Source organism: Arvicola amphibius, chromosome 12, assembly GCF_903992535.2.
Source record: "Arvicola amphibius chromosome 12, mArvAmp1.2, whole genome shotgun sequence".
In the NCBI taxonomy this organism is placed as follows: domain Eukaryota; kingdom Metazoa; phylum Chordata; class Mammalia; order Rodentia; family Cricetidae; genus Arvicola; species Arvicola amphibius.
The window spans coordinates 159902187-159922961 of record NC_052058.2 but is presented as its reverse complement, the minus strand read 5'-3'; the positions used below and the strand labels follow the sequence as shown (position 1 = coordinate 159922961).

The 20775-nt window shown below is 42.8% G+C and overlaps 1 protein-coding gene and 1 pseudogene across 1 annotated transcript in view; both read right to left on the bottom strand.

The window, feature by feature from the left end:
• The window catches only part of Dlg2 (discs large MAGUK scaffold protein 2), a 701330-nt gene that overhangs the window by 116555 nt on the left and 564000 nt on the right, over positions 1-20775 (bottom strand). The window contains 1 exon segment of the mRNA XM_038313618.1: positions 12959-13073. Coding sequence (XP_038169546.1) covers positions 12959-13073 — 115 coding nt within the window.
• Positions 1101-1550, bottom strand: LOC119802908 (annotated as a pseudogene).

Below are 20775 nucleotides of genomic sequence, written 5' to 3'. Positions count from 1 at the left end.
TGAAACAGATGACCCAAGCAAATGGGAGCTCACTGACTCTGGACGGAGGCGGGGAAACCAGCATAGGACCAAATAGGCCCTCTGAATATGGGTGACAGTTGTGTGGCTTGAGCAGTCTGTGGGGCCACTGGCAGTGAAACCAGGATATCCCCAGTGCACAAACTGGATTTTTGGAGCCCATTTCCTATGGAGGGATGCCTTGCTCAGCCTAGATGCAGGGAGAAGGGCCTTGCTCCTGCCTCAAGAGATGTGTCAGACATTATTGACTCCACATGAGTGGCTTCACACTCTCTGAGGACTGGATGAGGGTGGGGAGCGGGGAGGGTGGGGGGAGTGGGAAAAGGGGAGGGAGAGCGAACTGGGCTTGGTATGTAAAATAAGATTTTTTAATTTTAAAAATTAAAAATTTTTTAATTTAAAAAAAATAAAAATAAAAGTCACACAGCTGACAGGAGAAAGAAAATGGTTTATTGTTAAAGAACGACACTGGAAAGAATAAGACTCAAGGAGGACATTGTGTATTGTTTTATGAACACTGAAGGCTCCTTCCTCATTCAGCTTCTTTGCCTTGGAGATGGGGAGTAGCCCATCGTTTCGCATCTTTCCCAGTTCCTGGGCCTTTGATCCTTATTAACAATCCATCCAGGCTGGAATAATCCAGATCAGTGGTCTGAGAGGTAAGGCTGCACATACATACATACATACATACATACATACATACATACATACATACACACACACATCCCTGGGCTTTAGTCTCAGTCTCCCATGATTCTACATTAACGCTTCTGCTTTTCAGCTGAAGAACTGACTGAGCGGGAAAGAACAATATCAAGCCTCAAGTCACAGACCAGCCCAGTTAAGGAGAGGTGGGAGAGAAAGCTTCTTCTGAGGCTGGGGTATAGTTCAGTGGCAGAGAGTTTGCCTAGCAAAAATGAAGCCTCAGGTTTCACCTGAAGCACCGCAAAAAAATAAAACGACATTTCTCTGGGGAATGAAGAATACTAGTTTGAATAGAGTTTAGTCAAAAACTGTGCTGGTCTGAACTTTGACCTCATATTTCCATAATTTTCTCACTTTTTTTTGCAGTGTCTGTCTTTTTAGTAACTCCTACACAACTCCTTGTCATGAGTCAGACAATATGGGCCACAGTAAATGTCGGTCAACATGGCTTGCCGTGAAGACTACAGGACCGCATTCATCAGAAGGACACTCTTGATGACGGTGGCTAATTTTGCTATTTTTCATCTGCCTTATATTATTTCAGCACAGCCAAGTTAAGCTTCTTTTTCTTATTCTTATTCCCCTTGGGAGTGGTGTAAGACTTCTTTTTCCTCTTCTAAGCACCACCAGGAAGTCTCAACACAAGATGAGGGGTAAACCCCTTTTGAATGTAGTAGTCAAAGTCCAGAATCTTCCTGGTGCTTACCAGCAAAGACCAGTCTGTGTTGATCAGGAGGAATTCCATGCGGACCCTGGATTTATAGTGTCTGAGGGGTCAGTTTCAAGTGTGATGATCTTTCTGTAAGGGTCTCCATGAAAATTTGCATCTTGATGGTAATTTCATCACAGGTGGTGGATCAAAAAGCGATATGCTCACTTTTTTATAACCTTGTAGTGTATTTTTGAAAGAAGATGTGAACCTCATTTTTTTAAAAGAACAAATAGGTACTATCTTACTACTTTTGAAAATTATATGAAACTCAGTAATTTCCTGGCATTATTTATCATCTGCTAATACAATATCAAAAGATGCTGTCAGGGAGAACAAACATGTTCCAAGGAAGAAAGATAGGAAGCTTCAGATAGCAAAGTCTTATAAATATAAACATAAGTTGGGCAGTGGTGGTGCATATCTTTAATCCTAGCACTCAAGAAGCAGTTGATCTCTGTGAGTTTGAGGCTAGTCTGGTCAAGAGAGCAAGTTCCAGGACAACCAGGGTTACACAGAGAAACCCTTCCTCAAAAACTCAAGTGTGTGCACGTGCTTGTGTGTGCGTTATAGAGTTGTTGATCCCATGCCAGGTCCTGGTGTTCACTCTAGTGTTGCTGGTCAGAGAATCTGTACTAAGCCTGCATTGAGGAGAAGCCAGGCCCCAAACCCAGAACACGCCACTGGCACCAACGGCTCTCCAAGTCCTCTGGAACATTTTCTTAGAACCTTAGGGTTGAAGACAAAGGTGGCGGTGGCGGTGGTGGTGGCAGGGTGGGGGAGGAAGAGACTGGAAAGACTGACGTGTCCTGCAGTCGTGAGATGAATGTAAGATAATGATGCCAATTAAAATTTGGAAGCTTTACCTCGGTGGAGGCAGCTGACTCAAAGAGCTGTCGAAAGCTCCGAGAAGGTGGCGGTTTAGAAGGTTTAGAAGGTGGCGGTTTAACGCCCCTCAAGGACTAAGTGCTTGGAGATAGTATTCCCACAAATCATAAGACAGGCATAGGGATGATTCATAGAAAGCACCTTTTTAGGCAAATGACAAAGCTTGAATCTTTGAAAAGTTTCCAGTCTTAGGTTTTCGCCATTGGTACCTAATGTATCACGTGCTAAAGAGAACACACAATGCACTCGGCACTGTCTGAGCTTCCATTGGTGTGTGACCTGCGTTACACGGGGCCCTGTTCTTCCTATGCCTTCAGTGTCTCGCTTTTTCATGTTCTACAGGGCCTCAACAGCGACAAGGTAAGCACAGAAGTCCGGTTGCATGTCTTGCCACATGACAAGGAACTATGTGCAAGTGGCATTTTAACCCTGCCCTTTAACTGTGAGATCTCTATCCTGGCTTCCGACGCTGGTCGGCAATGGAGGATCAGAAGGCTAGTCTCTGCTGGACTGAGAGATGCGGGAATGAGGAATTTAACCACGAGTTCATAAACTAGAGCACGTGATGTGAGGTGACTGCACGAAGACCAACAGCCCATGTTACCTTTAACGATGCAGGGGCAGTTATATTAAAACTCATGGGTTCCCCCAACAAGATGGGGGGGTCAGCGGGAGTGAGAGGGGGGATAAGAGAGGTTAATGGTGCCTTGTAAGTAAGCAAAATGCATTGTTTGCACAAAATTGTCAAGGACTTATTAATAAATAAAAATTTTTGAAAATTCATGTACTAGGGGCCGGACAGATGGTTTAGCGGTTAAGAACACGGATTGCTCTACCATTGGACCTGAGTTTGATTCCCAGCACTAATATGATGCTCACAACTGTCTGTATCTCTCTTCTCTTATGGTCTTTCCAGGTACCAGGTGTGTACATGGTACACTGACCCATACAAATATAATAGCAATAATAATAATGCAAATTCACTTACTAATATCTGGGCATGCTGACACACATCTGTAATCTGTACTCAGGAAACAGAATTAAGAGGACTGAAAATTTGAGAGGAAACAGAATTAAGAGGACTGAAAATTTGAGTCTAGCCTGGGCTACATAGTGAGACCCTGTCTTGAAGGAAGGATGGAAGGAAAGAGAGAGAGAGAGAGAGAGAGAGAGAGAGAGAGAGAGAGAGAGAGAGACAAAAAATAAAAGTCTTCAAACTCACCAAGCTCATGTGATATGTGATATGATAATAAGCAAAGCACAGGCACACATTAGAAATGGCCATTTGTTAGTGGTCAGTTCGCAAACTTGAAGAGAGGGTTGACTCCGTCAAGCACTTGACCACTTAGAGAAAAGAATTCTTCATCTCTAACAGTGTGTGCAATAACACCCATTTGCAGGCTTGCTGTCTTAAATAAAAATAAACACGTGAAAGCTGTTCATTAGAGCCATATGGCATAGTGAATAGGGACACAAGCCAGCATGCTTGGGTTCTAATCTCAGCTCGGGCTCTTACAGGTAAAGCTGGTGTCGGATCTCACTTTTCTCTTCTCTCCAGTAGGTGTAATCTCAACACCCACTTCATGACAGCTCTGTGAACAGTGAGCAAAATAACCCACCCAAAGTACTTTAGAGCCTACTGGGTATACAGCAGGCGATTTCCCCTGCTGCATTTTATTATTGTAATTATGAATATTCATAATTGTTACTGTACTTACTGACTTGTAATAAATAGGGAAATAGACTTTATAACCAATAATAAACACAGCTTTGTCGGTTAAATTAGTTTAAAAGGTTTACTTTTAGACAATTGAAGGGAGTTATTCATTTAATCAGTGGAACACGGATCTTTTTTTAAAAAAAAGGTTTTGTGTGTGTGTGTGTGTGTGTGTGTGTGTGTGTGTGTCCACATACTCCTGAATGTATGTATGTGCATACCTTGTTGTATGGGTACCAGTGGAGACCAGAAAAGGGAGACCCCTGAATCGGGCAGGTGAGAGTCATCCTTAGTGGGTGCTGGAAACCAAACCCGGGTCTTCTGGAAGATCAGCAAGTGTTCTGGAACTCAGTCAATACTCCCACCCTAGTGAGCTTTCAGGCAGGGATCATCTGCAGGCTACAAGGAAATCCAGTAAATTTTAGGTAATGTGAACTTGTTCGCTTTAGATGCCAAACACATGAATGAATGACTCAGCAGTTTCCATGTGTGGTCCTGTAAAGATGAAGGCTAAAACAGCAGTCTGCGAGGATACCAGAGTCAGGCAGAAGAGGGTCAGAGGAGCCACAGACTGGGAAAAATCAGGCAAAGACAGGCTGGGCAGTGCATGTGGTGCAGGGGGCACTGGAAAGCATACGTTGGATGACTGTCCTTTTTGTTTATATGTGTGTGTATATATGTAATTTCTATGATTATTGTGTGTGAGTGATTTACATAAACACATTTCTATATACCGTATGTGTGTGCCTGCGCCCGAGGAGGTCAGAAGAAGGCATCAGATCTTTAGGGATTAGAGTTACGGATGATGGAAAGCCACTGCCTAAAGGATAAGAAATTTCTAGTACCGTGATTGTTCGATGTGAGAGCCCAGAAACAAAATCCCAGATTGGTAAAGTGACTTTGAGCTGCTCAAGGGCAGGAAAAAAAATGCCTTGTTAATCTTTTTAATACCAGAGCCAGAATGAGGTGGCTGGTTAATGATTCAGAAAAGCCATAGTGGGAGGAGTCAAGGAATGTGTAAATAATAGGCCACCCATCAGTAACAACGAGATCTTAAGTCTAGATGTGCCCCAGAGGGATGGAAGGAAAATGTGACAGCAATCGGAAGGGTCACCCATGAGACTCCTGTCCCTTTCTTATAGAAATCTAAACATTGAAACCCTTTTAAACTTAATGACAAACTGTGATTCAGGGGAAGGTGTAAAAAAAAAAAAAAAAAACAATGACCAAAAAATCCAGATTTCCTCAATAACTCCTCTTACTTTCTATTTCAGGCATAAAATTGGCCGCTGGAAGACAAAGCCTTTTGTTCCACAATTAAGGATGCAATTAAAAATGTAAACGGCTGCAAGACTGGGCATAATACTAATGAGTCTCAAAGTCTAAATGAAGAATCCACATCTATTCTCTTTTAAGGGAAGCAACCTCTACGTTCACACAGAAACAAAGGAGCCTTCTCCTTACTTAACAAGTCCCATAGGGATCCTGCCAAGACCTGCTTCAAAGTAACCCTATGGGGCCTGTGAGACAGTAGGTGCCTACTACAACCGAGACAATCAGGACTGCACCTGAGGGCTATGGTTGTAGCTCAGCGTGAGACCCGTCTAACATACACAAGACGCCAGGTTTGATTCTCAGAGCCACATCAGCGGGGCATGATGGTAGGCTCCTAAAATCCAGCTCTTGAGAAGGTAAGAAGTTGAAGGTGGCTCTCAGCCATATACTGAGCTCAAGGCTACCCTGGGAAGTGCTGCTTACTGGTTTGCTCAGTCTGCTTTCTTACAGAACAGCCCCTCAGGGATGTCCTCACCCACAATGGACTGGGCCCTCCCTCATCAATCACTAAGAAAATGCCGTAGACATTTTCCTGCCTATAACTTGGTCTAATGGACACATTTTCTCAACTTAGGTCCCTCCTCTCAGGTAACTCGAGCCTGTGTCACGGTGACATAAAACTAGGCAGCACAATAAGCTACAGATTTTGCCCTAGGATGCCTTTCTTGAGAAAGTCAATATAAAACATAAAGGAAGCAGACATTTTATTACTGTGAATGTTAACAGCGCTCCGGCAGGGCTGACTTCAACTTCACTGCACTACAGCCTAAACAAGGGGTGGGGTGGGGGGGCTGTGATCAACACTCTTACAGGGGTAAAAGCAGTGACTTATGTAGGCCATTTGTAAACCTCTTCGGCCTTCAAGTTTCTTTTGAAAGATTCTCTTTTGCAGAATGAAGGAAATATTTACACCTGTGTCACAGCACTGTGGGAGGTTTGAGGGTGGGGCTTCAGCACATGAGTTCCTGGGTCCTTCATTATTGTGGCACAAGCTGCCACCTGCATTTTGCTGTCATTTTCTATCTCTCCTCTGGCCTCTCAACTCAGTGCTTTCTATTTCGGCCTGTTAAATTATTTCAGGTACCTGGTCGTAAGTATCATAACGCCTGCCCTAGACTTGCGTGTGTACAGGTGTGCACATGTGGGTGCCCATTTCCGTAGTGGTCCATGGGATAGGGAACAGGAGTCTGTGCTGATATTCAAAGGACAATGATTAGCATCAAAAAAAACCCTCTTCTACCTATATGATATAGTAGTATTCCTCTCTCGCCATAATTAATCATATAGAAATACTCTTTCCCTAAATAAAAGTCCATCAAAACAAAATGTCCTGGATATGTTTGTTTTTCTACACCCGCCGCTGATGGAATGCCCAGCCCTTGTCTCCTGGAATAGACAGGCCACATTTGCTGAGACTTCAACCTTAATCGCAGGCCTTCTCACTAACAAATGGCAGTCGGTGTAAACACGTCTAATTCTGTTATTAATTAGGCCCTGTTGAAAGTGGAGTCAGAGAGTTTGTGGGACAAGTGAGGCAGGCTGAAAGTCTGACAAGGTCATATCTTTCCTGGCATCCCAGAGCTAGCAGGCATCAGTGCTTGCGTCTAGAAGACACAGATGCACATTAAGCGCTGTCCCAGTGGGTAACTGACCACCACCAGCTTGATCAAATACTTTTGCTATCTTTGCATAGAAGAGATAGATGTGGAGTTCATTCGTTTGATATTAAAGGATCTGCTTTATATCAAGCATTATGCATTAAAAACTCAATAAAACCAGGCGGTTGTGGTGCATGCCTTTGATCCCAGGACTTCGGAGGCAGAAGCAGGTGGATTTCTGAGTTTGAGGCCAGCCTGGTATAGAAGGTGAGTTCCAGGACAGCCAGGTTTCCAGAGAAAATCCCAGTCTCAAAAACCAACAAAAACAAACCACACCTCAATAAAATGATGACACAAACTGGGATTTGTAGGCTGCTATTAAATGGTATGTCCATTTTGATATGCTCTCAGCCCTTCCTTCAAATCTATTAAAATAAGATTATACTTGCAAGGCATGTGGCATATTAGCAGGAAACAGTCCTTACAATAATGATCCACAGTTCATAAACTACCAACATATCTTGAACTGTGATGGTTTAAGAGAAGGAGCCTGTGGCTTTCATTCACCTCTGCATCCTTAAGATCTATTACCAATTGGAACACTCTGGGCAAATGTAAACAATGTGCTTAATGAATAAATCCAGACATGAATGTGTAATGGTTAATACTGCCAACTTGACAGGATCCAATATCATCTAGGAGACTAATCTCTGGACATGCATGTGAGGGATCATCATTAGGTTAGTCTCTGGGCATGTGTGTGAGGAAATGTCTAAATTGAGTTAACTTGAGTATAAGCAGCATCATTCCATAGCCTAGAGTCCCAGGCTTTTTAAAAACCAAAAAAAAAAAAAAAACAAAAAACAAAAAAAACAAAAAAACAAAACAAAACAAAAAAAAACAAAAACAAAAGAAAACAAACAAACAAAAAACCAGAAAGCCAGATGAATAAAAACATTCATCACTCTGTTTCCAGGCTATGGGTATAGTGGACCAGTCACGCCAAGTTCTTGTAGCAATAATGAGCCCTACCTTGAAACCAAGAGTCAAAATAAACCCTTTCTCCTTATAGTTGCCTTTGTTAGGGCGCTTGGTCACAGCAGTAAGCTCATCCCCTTATATACACAATGCACAATGTGTGGAAACAGTGGGCCACGGGACTGCCTGTAGTCCGCTGCTCATACAACAGACCAGAAAGCCAAGTCTGCCTTACAAAGAGAAACGTTTTAAGACACTAAAGAGCAATCATAAAGGAAATAGTCTTTCAGGTTCAAAAAGGAATCCAAGAGGGAGCTGGAAGACACCATGAACGCAAAGGGGCAGTAAGGAACCCATGTGAGCACGACAGTGTTGATATCCGTGAGAACGTGGGGCTGCTAGCTGGACATGCCGTGACTGTAGCTTGTGGCTCCTGCTAAATTCTCTTCAGGCTTCACTGGGTTGAATCTGACTGAAGAGTTGACTGGGCATTCTGGAGCCAGAAAACCATGGTCTACTTTTCAGGTATTATGGTGGGAAGGACAGAAAGGTGAAAAGGTCACCAGGAAACCTTGCCCTTCCTTCTTTGCTGAAAGCAAGGCACAAAGGGAGTGAGGTGGAGGGAGAGATCAACCCAGGGCTAGGAAAACAACACCTGCTCACAACCAACTCTACAGTGTCCGTCCTGCTGGGATGGCAGCCTTTGTGATAAATGAGGATTATCAACCAAGATTTACCAATGTCATTCCATGTGCCACACATTTAAATTCAGCAGTTGATTAAGTCATTGTAACCTCTTCATCCTAGTCCTATTTTTTTTCATAGATAGAGAAACCAAACCAAGGGAGATGGCTCTGACTTCTCCAAAGTCACAGAACTAGTGAGTGGCAAGATCATATTACAAAAGTACTCATGTCTGGAAGAATCCAAGAACTGTGTCTCTAAATACTACTGTACAGCATCTCACAGGAGGACCCGGATGTCTGTGCCCATGTCTAGTCTAGCTCAGAATCTGAAGGGAACCATTTGGTAGAATCTCTTTCTTTATCACTGAAAAGGGGGCCATACCCATGACTAGTAACTTGAGGTAATTTTATAGAATAGTAAATGAAAAGAATGGTATTCGATTAAAGGAAGTTTCATGACAGATATTCTCCTCATGTCAAGGATAACCCCTTTCAAACACCGGCTATTCCACCAATCATTTGGGATCCCTGCGTTTTCCTGCTTGACTGGGTACCATGTTGTTGACCTGGAATTCTTCTGTGTATCTGTAAACTATAAATCATGACCCATTGAGGGGTAACTAAATCAAGTCAATCATTTGTGACCATCACTCAGCACAGAGAGAATCACACAGAATGGGAAAAAAATGAGGTACACTATATATAAACAAGAGTACTATTTAATGACAAAATTCTTTTATCTTTCTGCATGTTTCTATTTACAGGGCCGTAAGAAAGAATGAATATTCCAGAAGTTCCTCTGGCTACCCACAGTCTTTAAATATCACAATACATTTAACTGTCTTTCCCTGGTTGCCACTAGATGACGAGTTTCCTATTGGCAGGAAACATGGTTCCAGTTTCTCTGCTCTTTTCTCCAAGTGGTCAAGTGCTTGACCGAGTCGACCCTCTCTTCAAGTGTGTGAACTGACCACCATCACATGGCCATTTCTAATGTGTGCCTGTGTTTTGCAAGAAGAGTGGCGGGGGGGCAGGGGGGGGGGACACGGAGGGCGGAGGGAGGTAGAGTACAAGTTCCTAGGTCAAAACTTTGTGAACTTTCTGATTTAGGTTTTTCATGCAAATATATGGATCATATATCAGTGAAAGTGGAGTGAAAGAAACACATGTCTTGTATGACCCCAATAGCAGGGTGCTTGAATTTTACTTCCGAGTTAACCAGTTTACTCAGCTCAGCATCCAACACAGCACTGACAGGAACAGACTAGTAACTACAGCTCAAACACTCCCAGCACTGACAGGAACAGACTAGTAACTACAGCTCAAACACTCCCAACAGCTGGAACCTCTGAGCGACCACCAAGGAAGGTGGAATAAAGTGGAGGAGATGCAGAATGAGTGGAAAGTTGACTATCATAGCAGCTGGGGACCCCAGGGCAATGGGTTTTCTTTTGGGTCCTCACAGCACATCTGGTGAGGGCTGTTTCCTTCTAGTCTTCAGAGTACACAGGGGTAAGCAAGATGAGAGAAAGAATATACCTCAAGATGTTATTTCCGGATTAGAGAGACAGGCTCATCACCTTATACTCATATAGTCGAGAAACCCTGCTACTCATTTATTTTGAGAGAGTGAGTAGTTGTCGTTCTAAAATAATCACAGACAAATTTGGTACAGTTCCCGTTTGCATGCTCCAGATACGGTAAGCGTCTCTAGGGACCATTTTTGGAAAGGACTCTGTTTGGGCTTTGCTGGTCCATTTCACAGCCGCACTTCCTTTGCTGGTCTACTTTACCACATTGCACAAGAACAAGGCCAGGGGCTCTGACGAGGTTTGGTCCTAGGCTCTTACTCTGTGTGTGGCTTTTTTTTCCTTCACCATTCTGTCTCAGTATCATTTAGATGCTGAGGTCAGCTCTGGAGGTACTACATGATGGGATTTGGGGAGACCAAATACCACATTTTTATTTTAGAGAGATTTCCTCTGGGGAATTTGATATAGGAAGTCAAATGTTCTTGGGTCAAATTTTAAAAGGTTCCCCCTTTGGAAACTTCCTGTCAGCTTATGCTTCCAATTTTCCTGCATGTTATGCTTTGTTTACCATTTCTCAGCATGGAGATTTGATTCTAACCAATAATACTTGCAAGTATGTCTTTTTGATTTTGTATTATAACCTTTTATTTAATTTCTACAACTTAGAAACTTTTAACTTATATGTTTTCATCAAATTTTCTTACTGTGTTAATAATATTTTTATGAAACCTATTTTTTAATGACAATAACATGGATGATTTTTTCCTCGCAGTCCAAGTCGATGAAGCCATCGACTGATCTGTCTGGGTATTGTTATTCCAACTATTTTTTCCCCAAAGTAAGACATTTCAAGATTTTTCAAAATAATTTTTATCATGAAAACTATTAGGAATATTTTTCTAACAGAGCCTCTCCGCCGGCGCAAAGAATTCCAATCAGACCAGATTAAACCAAATTAAATGCCCGTGTTTAATAGACAGTGGTCCTGGGTGGCCAGGAGCATGGCAGGGGGGAGACAGAGGGAGCACACATGCAAACCCAAAACCTCCTCTGGGAGGTGGCCTAAAAACTCTGTGGGAGGGATCAGCACTTTGCAGGCTGGGAGTTGGAGTCCAGACCAACAAACACCAGTAGTACAATACAAGTATGAAGAAGAGAAACAGATACAAATCGGCTTATTTCACATTTGCAATGTCACTATAAGATATTTCCTTCCATGGACAACAAAGTACTTCAAAACAATCTAGAATACAGTTGGCTAATTATAGAAGATTAATAGTCTACTAGATATCTATCTATCTATCTATCTATCTATCTATCTATCTATCTATCTATCTATCTATCTATCTATATCTACCTACCACCTACCTACCTAATCTATCTAATTTATCATCTATCATGTGTTTTTAAATCTCAAGAGGCCTGAGGCATGGAAACTCCCCTAAATAAGCTGGGATTCTATTATGGCCAGAGTATCTAGCAAATTAAGGCCCCTGAAACCTGTCACCTTCTGAAACTGGTCTTCTATTTTCTCCCTGTGTGTCTAGCACACAGACAAGAGAGCTGTACAGCCATGTGGAATTCAGGACAAACCAGCTCAGATGCATCATTTAGTAGATGCATCATGGCATTCTTGCTGGAAACGAAAGTGAAATTTTGATGAGGGGATGTGGCCTTAGTTGCCAGTCAGCTCCCGGGCCAGAGCCAGCAGTGGGATGGCCTGGTTCCTCCACACAGGCTTCCATTCATTTTGACCACATTAGGGGCCACTTTCCCTCTCAGCTGTATCCGTATTATTTGTTAAATAATACAAAATGGCTCAGTGGATAAAAGAGCTTAGGGTCTAGCCTAAAGGCCATAGTTAAGTCCCCAGAACCCACATGATAGAAGGGCGCGTACATTCATACACACACGTGTGTATACACACACAAATAGATGCTACTGAGATGCGATCCAGGAGCAGGAGATAGTAAGTGGATCGTGTTACACTTGAGTGTCTCTATAGCACACTCAAGAAGTTTCCACAGGGATAAAATAGTGACAGGTAGTTGGAATTCACTCCTTCTGTAGCCAAGACTGGACTTACTATATATCTCCAGGCTGGTCTTGAGCTTGTGGTGGTCTCCTTGCCTCCATCTAAGTACTGAGATTATAGGTGTGAGTCACCACACCTGGCTAATTAATGGGTTTCAGGCAGGGGAGCCATGAATTTGTATAGGCTGAGAATCAACTGATATTGACATTCTACTGAAGAAAAGTATTTCTGCCAAAACTTTCAGAAAAACAACCAATGCACAGTACTGTTTGACAGAAAAGCCAATTTCTAATAAATGGACGAAAGCTAGCACACTCAACATCTGGAGGTCAGGGAGTCATAGGGAACATCCTCTCCCAAGACTGACCGCAAGTCAATGTCCAGAGCTTCAGCCTGTGCAGTCAAGCTTTGCCCTAAGTGAAACCAATGGTATACTTTAATATTTTTTAATATTATAAAGGAATAATTTGATAGATGTATACCTGTGTTTCCAGCAGAAGGTTCTAGTATTTGCCAACTTGAGCTACACAAACAGACCACCTTTTTTTTTTTTTAACAAGAGAAAAAAAAAAAACTAGGGAGACATTTTAGCCTGATAACATTTCAAAAATTACTTCAAAATGGTTAAATTCAAGACATTATGAGCAAAAGTACACTGAGAAGCACAGGCTAACTGGAACACAGGCGTGGCCCTTTTGTCCCTACGCCAGTCGCTCCGGGGCGAGTACATCCGAGTCAGGAGTGCTCCGATGCCTACCTGACATACAGGGAGCGTTTCTGATTGGTGCGAAGGGACCCGGACCCGGAGCTCATGCTGTGGTTCATCATCTGCTCGCGTAGGTCATGGATTTTGGCCTCAAATCGGGCGTAATCTGGGAAAGGAGGAAGCAAATGGTTAAGTTTGGTTCTGCACCTTCTGAAAAGTAGACAGGCTCTGTAGACGGGGCTACTGCTCTCCGCTACTGTTCCTCTTCCAGGCACCAGGCAGGAACTCAAGTTCATAAGAGCGTGTCTGTTTACCAGAGCTCTTTACTCCCAAATTCCCAGGAAGAAAAGGAGAGAAATCAATTACTTCCCAAAGATTAACCAGGAAGCATAAAACCATGGCATTTCCAACTTGTTTGAGAAGTTTAAGATTCCATACATCCTTTAAATCAGTTTCCCACATTTATCAAAACTGTAACGCAGCATCCTAACTAGTATATAATAGATACAACCTACGTTAATCTTATTCAGATTCTCTCAGTCTCGTTTCTATGTGTGTATGTGCCTGAGGGAGGTGCAGGGACTGATTGACTTATGCGTAGCCTGGACTATCCTAAAACTTGCTATGTAGAGCAGACTGGCCTCTGCCTCTTGAGTGCCCGCATTAAAGCTGTGTGCCACCGTCTCAGGCGTTCACTACCACATTTAAAAATAATTTGATTTTTTTCGCTCTCTTCTTTTTCTTTCCCCGAGACAGGGTTTCTCTGTGTATTTCTGGCTGTCCTGGAACTCACTCTGTAGACCAGGCTGGCCTCGAAATCGGAGATATCTGCTTGCCTCTGACTCTCTGAGTGCTGGGAATTAATGACTGTGTCACCACTGCCTGGCTAATAATTTGATTTTAAGAAGCTCCATGAAGCTGACTTTAATTTCAGATCATGTAACATGTACTGATAATTGCAAGGTGGCCTTCCCTAAAAGATATGGCAACAGCTAATAGAATACTAACGCAGTTCAGAATGCGAAATTCAAAAGTTTGTACTCTTAGGACTAAAAAAGCCCATAATAGTAGGTTAGTAATTTCCGATGCTGAAATATAACCTGGAATTATCAAGATTTGGCAGACTTCCTGTTAATAATTCAGCCTTAAATGGTTAAATAAGCCAAATATAGACTTAATCACATAGTTCATCTAAAATCCATTGACTTTACTCTAAAACACTGCATTTCATTCCAAGGGAAAACACTTATGAGTGTTGGTGTGATATTGTCTGCAGATTTAAGCCACCTTGAGCAAACTGTATTTCCTTGCTACGAGAAGGATCAGCTAACATCTATAATGGACCATATGACACCCGGTACATGTGGGGCTCTGAGGGCTTCTCTTTCCTAGGTCATAAGATGACGCCTACAGATATCATAAAAACTGATCTCAACTCTATGAACACAGAAGGGAGAAGGAAAGGCTCCTGCCTTCTATCGCACAGATGTTCTTCCCCAAAGCTCATCAGGGGAGGGAGCTGTGTGCTGGGATGTTAGTGGGTAGTCTGTGAGTGCATGATCACAAATGCACATGGAAAACTGTGCAGAAATGTTTTTTCTTCTTTTTGAATAGTATGACATGGATGGCTAGTTACTTTCTACCAAAGCTATAAATATGCATTTCCTTAATAACATTCTATAGTTATACGTGTTTATTTAACAAACCCCATGTATTTCAGTGTTAGGCCTCTGAAGGTCTCAATGATATAAATAACTATATTACTTTGTGTAGTCAGCACAGCACCAAAAGTAGAAGTACTGGCCAATACTGTGTACAGCAACCATATAGTCTCCACTAGCACACTGTCTTTCTGTTTTAAAAATATGTCATGTTGTATGATTCAGGCTGCCGTGTATATGTAGCACAATCTGCCTTGAACTTGTGTTCCTCCTGCCTCAGCCTTCTGAGCACTAGGATTAGAGGCACATGTTCCCACACTGTGAAGGAAAGCTCATTGGTCTCTGGGGACGCAGAGTGGAAACTAGCAGTCTTCTCAGATCCATGACCTTTGACCACTCTCTGAAGAGGAAGTACTGTGCCTGGTCTCATCTCAATCTCATACAGACATAGGACTCTCTGATTCATAACCATGGGGACCGGAAGGTGAAAGAGCAAAACTCTACCAATGTACTCTCCCAACATCTGACAGGCAAGACCTCCTGCTGTCTGTCCAGCGAGCTATAGGGTTGCCTCTATTACACCATCTTGTAATTATTTGCGTAGTTTCCCATTGTCATTGGGCCGAGCCCCTTAGGGAAGAACCTACGTCTCACTATAGGGATTCCCTAATTCATGACATGGTGAATGATGGTCCAGAGGGAATGAACAAGCAGCACACAACACCTTTGCTGAATGACTGATGGGTGGATGAAGAATGAGCTGAATCATTAGATAAATTTGGTTATCAAATAGCTGCAAGTAGAAAAAAAAATGCCAATTTCCAATATTATTTCACAAGAGAAGGAAGGCGGTACACATCTATCCCCTTTCCCAAAAGCAAATGCTCAAGTTTCAGACATTTTTGCCAAGTTACAGTCGCTTCCAAACCCTTCTGCTGTCTTTATTATTCTCTAGGCGACGTCTGTTCTCTTCAGCTCAGTCATGGCGGGCAGTGGAAACAGTTCTGACACGTAACCTACACACAATTGAAAACAACGATAGGCTCTCATAAGGATCATGCTGCTCCAGCGTGTATTATGACAGAATACTTGCCTTACTAATAAAGTTCATTTGCATTGGTATATGGCTCATTAGATACCCCCATTACCTTCTGCTGTCTTCTTATATTGTTTATCATGTAGTATCGTACGGTGTTTAAGCGCACCATGGCTGCAGCTTATGCTGCCTCTGGCTTATCTAGCCTCCATATTATTCTTGACTTAGCATTGTGATACTCATCTCTATCACAAATCTTGTATTCAAAGGTACCTGTCCTTTACGTTTTGAAAGTGAGAACAGAGGTTCACATAATTTGGCCAGTTTGTAAACAATAAGTTTGTAGATACAATGTGGTGGGGTGGGGGAAGTTGCACGCTCACAATTGCATAGCGATAAGCCAAGCTTGTGGGTAGAAATGCTTTGGAAATAAAAACATCTAGACTGTGAGATGCCAGCTTTTATGTCTTATCAAAGTATTGAAAATCCATTCGGCCAGCTAAAACACGAACAGCTAATAGACCTCTTTATTAATCCCGTTTCTTCCTTACGGACATCCCTTCTGCCCGTGCTCTCCTGCTTTGGGGCATTTTTCAATCACATTGCTAACATTCTTGCTTGATTCCAAACTTCATGAGAACATCTAAGTGAGATTTCTAAAACACGCTAATCTTTACACCATCTGGCTTGGAGCAAGACAGAACCTTAATGGACTTGCTTCCAGAATGTGACGTTACACGGATACTAAGCCTGACGGTGCTAAGGTGGGCACCACAGTAGAAAGCAATCTGCCCAGCCTTGCTTGCAAAAGGCAGCTGGTGAATGCTGAAATTAAAAATTATTTCATATTTCTTGGGCCTTCTATAACTAGCAATAGCGCACTGAAACTAAGGGTTCGTCGGGGTGTAAAGAAATGGCAGCTTCAGGAAACTTCTTTTCCTCTCTGTATGAGAAACTTAAACACCTTTGTGGGTTGAAGGATATCTAAGCCCAGCTGCACACAGAAGCAGAGGGACTGCACAGAGGGAGGAAGGGGCTCAGATGGAGAGGGTGGCACAAGAAAAAGCCATAAACAGAGACCAAAGATAACCGTATACAGAAGTGCCATAATGAAACCCATTATTTTCTAGGCCAACTTAAAAAAAATGAGCAAACCTATGAAGTTCGAAATGAAGTGGATAAAGCCATTAGCAGAGGGAGCAGCAATCAATAGTGCTCACTGGGACAGGAGGACATTTGTACCTTGAGCCTAGACAGGGGCTGTGAAGGTTTCAGGTTCAAATCAAGCCTTTCCTGGCATGCTGCTACAGCCAAATGGATCAGTATTGAAGAAATGGAAGTCAAGCATGGCAGCTCACCAAACTCAGATTTCACAGAAAAATGTATTCTATAGAAAATGTCCCTAGTGTAGATGACATTTTAAAAAAATTACTATTCATTTGAGAAAGTAATGAATCTGATTATTTCTAACTGTAATCACTCATTTGGGGGTTTATTTATTTTCAATTTTGACATGATGGTTGATAATATCAGAAAACTTAAGATTTGGAATATGCAGATGATGTCAACATGTTAGCCCCGATGTGTACCAGCTACACATCACTGAGAAAGTTATTAACCTTTCTTGGCTCGGTTTTCTTACAAGAGAAATGGTAATAATGATGGCGCCTTCCTCAAGAGATGTTGGGAAGAGCCGCAGAGAGCTCGCGGATCAGATGATTGGCTCTTGCTAATCACTGGCACTCTGTTTTTATGTGTAATTTACAACCCATTCTTGCTCATTATTTGCAAACATTGCAATCTCTTTGAGGATCAAGAGTGCAAATATGTGTCTACTTCTAAAACCCGTTGATTCAGCACCTCTCTCCCTATCATGAAGTAGATCTATTAGGCCGAACAGGAACAAGTTAAAAGTGGCCTCAGTTTAGGATGCTTGGTCCCTTCTTGATGAACATTAAATGACCCACATGATCCTCCTACAAATCTGCAGTTATTTGGAGCTCAGAATGACAATGTCCAATTCCATGTGGCTCCTGGTTTCTGTGGTACTGGTGGCTTCATCTGCCAGGATTGTCTCAGCACTGATGGACACTCAGGTGAGTGATGAGAAGGTGGCGTGAAAGCCACACGCTGCACAGTGAGAGGCTCTGCCATGCTCCACTTTCCTTTGCAGTTTGTCAGGGGTGAACAATAAAGCCCAGAGTACAAAGGGGGCGTCGCCTGCTTAATCCACTGCGCTTTAATGTGGCCCAGAGGCTTGTGTCTCTGACTCAGATGGTGTGCCTCCATTCTGAGGAAAGGAAATAACCCTGGCATGAGGAACGAGCACCTCCCAGGTGAGCTGTGTGTGGAGGTGGGAAAGCATCCCTTCGCAGACCCGGCGCCACGTAGCGGTCTTACAACTATCAGTTACTGAAGGAAGCAGCGAGCAGACGAGAGGAGAACTGAAAGTGAGGGATCCAGCCTTTGGGATTAATCACACCATTTACTAATAATAACAAGGCCTGGGGAAATGACTAAGACCCAGCTTATTCACCTGTACAGTTTGAGAGTTACTTTTCAAACAGGTTTAGAGAATCAAATTGCCATGAAAGAGCTTAAATGGTTTTCCTGTGGTGGTCCCGTCGGGACAAACGATGTGAAGTCCTTAGTGGCCCTGAGGTTGACGATAGCATCCTTTTCCCATTTATTCTTTATGAGTATGGACACCACTCAGAGAACAACTGATAGAACCACTGAGCTGAATTCTGGGTTCTGCACATCTAAGCAACAGAGACTACTTTCCTGCTGAGCTACCCATCCCAGCACCACCAGAAGCCACTTTGAAGAGCACCCCCCATGATGAGCCTAAGGGGTTTTCCACAGAGAGCTGAGAGAATCTCTTTGGTAGTAGATAGCTAGTAGACTCACACTTTAATGTCCCTCCTGGTGGGGATAGGATAAATGTCAGTGGTGTGCAGTCTGCTGGGGTCACATTATTATTTGCTTAGACCTGCTTGCCATTGTCACCAGGATCCAGGAATGATGTACGCGAAGGATGTGGCACTAATAGTTTGCACCACGTCTAAGCACAGTCTCTGATCACTGCTCCATGGGTGTGGCATTGTTAGCAACTATAAATGCTTTCATTTGTGGTTGGGGGACAACCTTCCTTCATTAATTCCTCAATGTTTCTGCAGCATTAATTACAGGCTACGTACAATACTAACAGCCAAATTACCAATGCCCCTGGATGGGTCCTAACTGCAAGGCTGCTTCTAATTTTCTTTTTCCTGTGAATTGCAAAAGAGCCACCTGCCATTTAAGCTTCCACTCCTTGCAAGGAGTATTGGAGTATTGAGTGCCTTCCAGATGGCAACTTCCTGTGGATAAGGTCTCCTTAGCCTGGAATAAGCTACTGGAGACAAAGGAGGGCAAGTGAAATCTCCCTGAGAAGCTGCTGGTTATTTACAATGTGGACAGAGAAACTGGAATTTCAAAGCTGTGCCCCGGAGGCAGAGTATCTGAGGTCAGGGCTTTTAGACTGTAGGAAAAGCTCCCATCTGCTTAGAGGGACTTTTCCTCATCTGTGCAATGAAGAAATCGCTGCCCCTACCCACTGCCATTCTGAATATCTGACATGCTGCAGCTTACTTCCATTATTCTAAGCAGTATGGATTTTTTTTAAAGCACCATCTATTGATCATTGAGTTTTACATAAGAGAATGCACCTTTGCACAGACCTGAATGTGAGTGGTGGGATGAATATATGATAATAAATGACTTAGACTAGAAACAGCTAAATATATTACTGTGTGCACTTTCTCTCTTCCCCACTACACTCTTAAATAGTTACATACAGGGAGTCAGCCATAGACCTCTGGTTGTACTTCACATTGAAGAAGTAATGCATTGCCAAAATTCTTTCATATGATAAATAATTCCTTTTATTTACTTGCAGTTCAGAAAATTTTCAGCAGCCTGCATTTTAGTGCCTTCTAGTTCCTGAGTTGTCCTGGGACCTCAGAACCAGACAGGCACAGAAGGGACGAGCTGCGTTCTGTGCAGCCAGACACTAACAAGTAGCGGTGCCCGGAGGGATGCTGTGCCCATGAACTGCTTTAGGAGGATGGCTTCCTTCTTAGCCAGACACTTGAATCTCTACATGTTGTCAAGAGAGTTGACCTATGGCCACTGGCAGGATTTTGAGCACAGATCGCCCCAGGCTGGCTTCATAAAGTCTCTTCCAGCCTCTTCCTTCAAACCTCAACTTAGCTGACCCTTCAGATTGCCAACCTGATTCTGAGCTGAAGGGACACATGGAATTTTCCACTGCTGCACCTCGTGTGTGTGTGTGTGTGTGTGTGTGTGTGTGTGTGTGTGAGAGAGAGAGAGAGAGAGAGAGAGAGAGAGAGAGAGAGAGAGAGAGAGAGAGAGATGTGTAGAGATAGAAGAGACAGAAACAAAGAGAGACACAGGTGCAAAGAGGTTACAAACCAAGTTTGTCAAAATCCAGATTTAGTCAGAAATTCCAGTCAGTTAGACGATGTATATGCATCTCTTGTAAGTCTCTAGTACTGAGCAATTCCATCAGGGGCACCATGAAGACAAGAATGAAGTCCTTTCTTTCTGTCTCTAACACTGGGCACAGAGGGTAGCACCCAGTTACTGATTTGAAAACACTAACATGTTTATTGGTCATAAGTTGAATGAAGACTTTCAGAAAAGAAACCTGATCTTCTAGCTTGCCTACTACCGAATGGATCAGCCTTTTAGAATAAATTTCAACAACACACTCAACTAAGGCTGTGTCTCCTCACACCACCGCTGATTTCCAAGCAGAACTGGGTTCATTTATTTGGACTAGAATAATTTTCTCAGGAAAGCTGGAGAACTTTAAAGAGGTTTTGGGCAACTACTCAGGAATTTAATGTGTGAAATGAAGCAGAGTTTATAGGCAAACAACAGTCTGACCCCCAACTGATTATTTCCTACAACACAGGTGTTGACTCTGAACGTCAGATCCATCAGATGTCATGTTGACAAAATGCGAGTTCTGCTTCATGGAATCATGAAGACAGAGTATCAGGCTTCTTAGAAAACAGAATCTACACACAAACTTGCTGGAATTAGTGAACTCTATTGGCTCTAGTAATTGGGAATCCAGTTTGGCATAGGTTTTTGTTGTAAAA